General features: G+C 52.5%; 1 protein-coding gene across 1 annotated transcript; it reads left to right on the forward strand.

The window, feature by feature from the left end:
- Positions 1-1684: 1684 nt before the first annotated feature.
- On the forward strand, positions 1685-2347 carry LOC140856013 (uncharacterized). Its single transcript, XM_073253197.1, has one exon. The coding sequence runs from the start codon at positions 1685-1687 to the stop codon at positions 2345-2347; it is 663 nt and encodes a 220-aa protein (XP_073109298.1).
- The last annotated feature ends 3300 nt before the right edge of the window (positions 2348-5647 follow it).

Raw genomic sequence — 5647 nt, forward strand, 5'->3', positions numbered from 1 at the left:
GTGTGGTCGAGTGGGACATTTGGAAGATGACTGTACTCATGTTGATTTGGAGGAGGCAGGAAGGCGGAAGGAGGCTCAAAACCAGCTGTATGTTCCATGGATGGTGGCATCGAGGGTCTCGGTGGCTGGTTCGTCGGTAAGAACAAGGAAGGAGCAGGACTAGGGTCGGCAGTCGGATCTCCGGTGACCGAAACAACGACGAGGGGAGAGAGACAAGGGCATTTTGGTCAATCCAAATGCGATTAAGAATGATGGGTGGCAGACTATTCGCATGGGCTCCACCTCTCGAATGTTAGGCGGCAGACACGACTCAAATGTTAGGAAATGTTCTGGCCATACCAGATCTTCATCCCGCTTTGCTCTTTTGGAGACTCTTGGGGAGGGACTGGATAAACAGGCGGAGGACCACATGGATGTCATCCAGGATGAGGATGAAGAACCTAATTCGATGGAAGGGGTGGCGAGTACCGATCTGACTCAAGTTGCGGCAAAATGGGATAAAAGAAAGCGACCGATTTACACAGACCAGCCATGTAATGATAGCCCGTCTTCTCCCCGACCTGAACCAAAAGTTCAACCGGTCGTGGGTGCACCATCTCTTGCTTTCAAAATGGGCGACCAGAAGCGAGAACGCGGGCTTTCTCAATGAAAAAACTAGAAGGCAGCCATTATTCTACGCGTGGACCCACATATGAGCAAATATTCTCAAACTGAGCCTGCTTTGGATGCTTCGGAAGGCAAACTCTGTGCCACTAAACAACTTGAACTCCAGGTGGATCCTGGGGCATCTGATCAATCGATGACCCTTTGGCACAGGATTATTACCCCAGTGTGGAGGTTCAAACCGAGACGTCAATTCATCCCCCTCTGCTTGAGAAGTCAGTGGTGCGGGCAGCCACGGCAGTGCGTCAGCTGGTGGACAGTGACTCAGTTCTTGATCACTGGGAAGAGGACCCTCCCTAGATAGCAATTCCCCTTTCACACTCTTAAAGTGCTTATGAATATGATAGGTTGGAATTGCAGAGGTGCATCTAAGCCCTCTTTCCTTAATAACTTCCATGATATGGTGCGTTAGTACAGTCTGGATATATTCTGTATTCTTGAGACTAGAATTTCAGAGGACTCTGTGCAGAGGCTCCATCGTGCAGTTGGTCCTCATTGGAGACTCTTCTTCATCCCGACGGTGGGCTGATCAGGGAGAATTATAATTTTCTAGTACACGTTGCTAGCAAGCATTGAATTTCTTTCCGCTGATCGTCAAGGGGTGGTTAGGATGATCAATGTCCCGAAGATGAGGCCTTGGATCATCGTGGTTATTTATGCCAGCACTTGTTTCAGAGAGAGAAGGTAGGTTTGGGATATGGTAACTGCTTGCATTTTCATCGGTTATCCTATGCTTGCTATAGGGGACTTTAATGTCATTTGCTCCAGCAATGAGAAGCTGGGGGGCAAGGAGTTCCGCTCAAACTTGGAGACTCGAAAATTCATGGAGTTTATCAACACGAACTCCTTGGTTGATCTGGGTTTCAGTGGAACTCCAAACACTTGGTGTAACAACAGAAAAGGATCTGCAAGAGTTTGGGAACATCTGGATAGAGCTCTGGCCACAGCTGATTAGCTCAACAGTTTTCCAGAATCAAAAATTATTCGTCTGCCTAGAATTGGGTCGGATCATTGTTCGTTGATGCTTCAGGTCCAGGATAAGGTTAGTCAGAAGATTAAACCCCCTTTCAAATTTTTCAAGTTCAGGTTAACTGTTGGTGGTGTGGTAGCGAAGGCTTGGAGGGAAGCTCATGGTGGTTCTCATGCAGAGAGGATCACTAAGCTCCTTAGGAAGATGAGGTCAGCTTTATCCCAGTGGAACAAAAAAGTGGTTGGGAATCTGTTTGAGAAGGCCAAGCATCTTGAGGAGCAGATCCAAAACATGCAAGAGGAGGATGTCTGCTTTGGTGGTCTGAACACCCAGCTGCAACTTCACCTCTCCCGTAAGGTTGCTGAACATACCCGGATGCTGAAACAACAAGAGCTCTATTGGCGCCAGAAGTCAATGGTCAAATGGTTAAGAGAAGGGGATCAAAATACAGCATTCTTTCATCAATCCACAATCATCCGTCGTCGATGGAATAAAATCTCCTCTATTACAGATGGCCATGGCCAGGAGATCACTGATGAGAATGGAATCACTACCGTTATGACTGGCCATTTTCATTCGTTATGGCAAAGTCTGGATCTTGGATATGAAATAGTGCTCCCTTCGATCCACAACACTATTACTGCCTTTCAGAACCGTAAACTTGTAGCTCAGATATCTGAAAATGAGATCACCGAAGCTTTATCCCAACTTTAGTCGGATGGGCCCCCTAGCCCTTCAGGATTTCAACCTCTATTCTTCAAGCAATTTTGGCAAATTATAAGGAAGGATTTGATGGAGGCTGTTCATGAGGTATTTGAAACCTGTTCGATGTCTCAGGAGTGGAAGGACACATGCGTGGTCTTGATCCCCAAGAAGAATAACCCAAGAAATGTGGGTGATTACCGTGTGCAATACTGATTATAAGCTAGTTCTAAGATTATTGCCAACCGTCTAAAACCCCTTTTGCTCAAATTGATTGCATCGGAACAAGGAGCCTTTGTGTCTAACAAGAATATCTCTAACAATATCATGATTGCTCAAGAAATCTTCCATTCCCTTGACTCTAGACCCATGAACCAGGCTCTAATGGTGATCAAAGCAGACATGGAGAAGGCATACGATCGAGTATCATGGAGATATCTCAAGACCATTCTTGATCACTATGGATTTCATCCCAGGTTCATTCAATGGATTATGAATTGTGTCTCTGACCCAAGGTTCTCGATTCTACTTAATGGAGCTCCCACCTCTTGGTTCCAATCTTCTGATGGATTACGCCAAGGCTGTCCTCTTTCGCCGTTCTTGTTCATTATATGTTCCGATATGTTGTCTAGATCATTGCACGCCCAGGTTCATTTGGTTTGCCTTCGCGGTTTCCACCCTTATCACGGAGGGCCTAGCATCTCCCATTTGATGTTTGCGGATGATATTCTACTTATCACTAGTGCAACCAAAAAGAATGCCCGAGTTTTAAAGGAGGTGGTGACAGAGTACTATAATCAATCTTGTTGCGGCCAATCGCCTCGTCGTCTGATCGCCGGGAAACGTGCACCTGCAAAATGAAGTCCGCACTGACCGGAGGCGGCTCCGGCGGAGACCCTCCGACGGTCAAGTCAGAGAGGTGACTGGGCAACAGTGAAATGTAGACAGAGAGCTCTTATCGAGAGAGAGAAGGAGGGAGAGGAGCGAGTCTGCGTTTTTGGGAGAGACGGAGCGGATCGATCCCTTGCACTGTTGCCTTCCTGGGTTTATATAGTGGAGCACGGTATGGCGCCGTCATTAACGGTGCGGGCAAGTGAGGAACTGTCAACTCACTGTGGACTGTCAGAGTCGTCGTGAAAGTGTCACGTCGTCGTGCGGCTGTCAAATCACCAGGGTTGACAATGCCCTTGGCGGGACAATGCCCCTAGGTAGTCGCGCCGCATGTCGCTGTCAGAACTGACAAGGTCTGGCGGCTGTACAGCGGTTGGAGGGGCCGACCGACCCAAAGTCGGTGGCCAGCTGAGTGGTGTCGGGCTCCTCCGTTGGTCGGCGAGTCTTTCGTGAGTCGGCCATCGGACCTCCGGATTCAGTCGGTCGGGAAAAGGTGCGCCCGACGTATCCTCAGTCGGTCGTGAGCCGATAATTAGCCGGTGATGGCATCCGTCGGTCGGTCGCCCCGACTGACGATCGGTCGGTCCGACCGTCGGTCGGACGGTCGGGCCATCAGTCGGAGTCGTCAGTCGGTCGGTCGGCCGCCAGTCGGTCGGTCGGTGGGTATCCCCCAACAGTTGCCCCCCTCCACTCCTAAGTCGGGTGGCGAGCTGGCCGATGCTTTCGTTCGGGCAGCAATTCTGGACGACTGGGAGTGGATTTGTCATTTGCGTAGATCCGACCGTACCGCCGGTTGATCCGATGTCAGACGCTTCACAAATGCCAAGCGATCCGGACGTTTAGTCGGGGTCAGAAGTCACGTCGGCGTCAGGTGTCAGACGTCGCGTCTTGTCGTCGTCAGACGTTACGTCGGTGTCAGAAGATCGGGCGCCGGACGATACGGCGTCAGACGACCGGATATTCGACGCCGATCGCGGGAGTGTGGGCCGCTGTCTGGCGTCCCATCGGGAACGCGAATCGGCGCGGGCGCATAAATGCGGAACCGCGCCCCCGCGTGCCGCGTGTCGAGGGTAGTTGGCCGGTGCCCCCCGTATTTAATGTGGGCGGTGCGGCCGTCCCGGGACGGAGCGCGCCGAATCCTCCGCCAACCAGCGGGCGCCACGCGTCGTGCATCTGTGGGCCTTCGGTCGGAGCGGAAGCATCTCGGCCGTCGGTCGGCCCTATATATATAGGACCTCCCGGACCCATGACCCACACTTGCCATTTTGCTGGGGAAACTCTGTCCGGGCGATTTCTCAGTCGTCGCAGGCAGAGCTTTCTTGCTTCGGAGGGATTCATCTGGTTCGTGGTCCCATCTTCTTCTTCTTCCTCTTCTTCTCTTTCTTCTTCTTCATTTGGTTCCGGTGCAATGACCAGGAAACCGACTCAGGGAGCTCGGTCGGGGAACCCGACCGACGACTCCCGATCGGCTCCGAAAGATGAGGCCTCCTCGCTTTCGGGGCCGAATGTCGATCGGCTTCGGGAGCAATATCGCATCCCGGAGCAGTTTCGGCTCTCCGCTCCAGGGGCCGGCGGTTGGGTTAACAGCCCTCCGCCCGGCGATCTGGCGCTGTATGTCGAAGACCTTCGTGCGGGTCTTCGGCTTCCAATTCCGGAGTTTGTCCGGAATTTATTAGATTATTACGGACTCTGTCCGGCGCAACTGGCGCCGAACTCTATCCGTCTGATCATCTCCTTCGCGCTGTTGTGTCAGCTCTTGCCGACCAACCCTCGCGTTTCACTCTTCCGGGCATTCTTTGTGCTCCGACCCCACCCTAAAGCCCGAGGGTGGTAGCTCTTCAACCCCCGGAAGGGTCTTGCCTTCATTACCGGTCTTCCATCGTCCATTCATGGGTGGAAGAACCAATTCTTTTTTGTTTCCTCCTCATCTCCTTGGGGCTTCCCTTCCCGCTGGGGTGTGCCCCGAACCGAAGCCAACGACAACAGCCGGGTGGAAGCGGACGACCGGGAGGACTTCCACCGACTGAAAGATATGTCGATCCCGAAGCAGAGGGAGCTTGTTACCGAACAAGCTCTCTATGATGCCGGCTTGAGTCTGGTCCCCCGAATAGGTATCGTCCGATCCCCCGGTCTTTCTTTTTGTTCGGCTCTTGGTCCGGTCTTTAACATTTTTGTTGGTATTGCAGGGACACCTCCAAGGATGCGGCCGACAGACGTCGAGATTCGGCGGTTCGCAATGAGGAAGAGGCCAGCATCGGGGGCCGATCCTTCGCGCCCCCCGAAGAAACCTGCTCCAGCGGCGCCGACCGTCGAGGCGTCGGCGACCGACCAGTCGGAGCCTGTAATAGCCCTCGCGGCTCCGACTTCTCACACGGAGGAGAGGCCGGCTGAGGAGGCGGCCGAGGGAACATCGGCGGCTTC

Source organism: Elaeis guineensis, chromosome 1 (assembly GCF_000442705.2).
Source record: "Elaeis guineensis isolate ETL-2024a chromosome 1, EG11, whole genome shotgun sequence".
Classification (NCBI taxonomy): Eukaryota; Viridiplantae; Streptophyta; class Magnoliopsida; order Arecales; family Arecaceae; genus Elaeis; species Elaeis guineensis.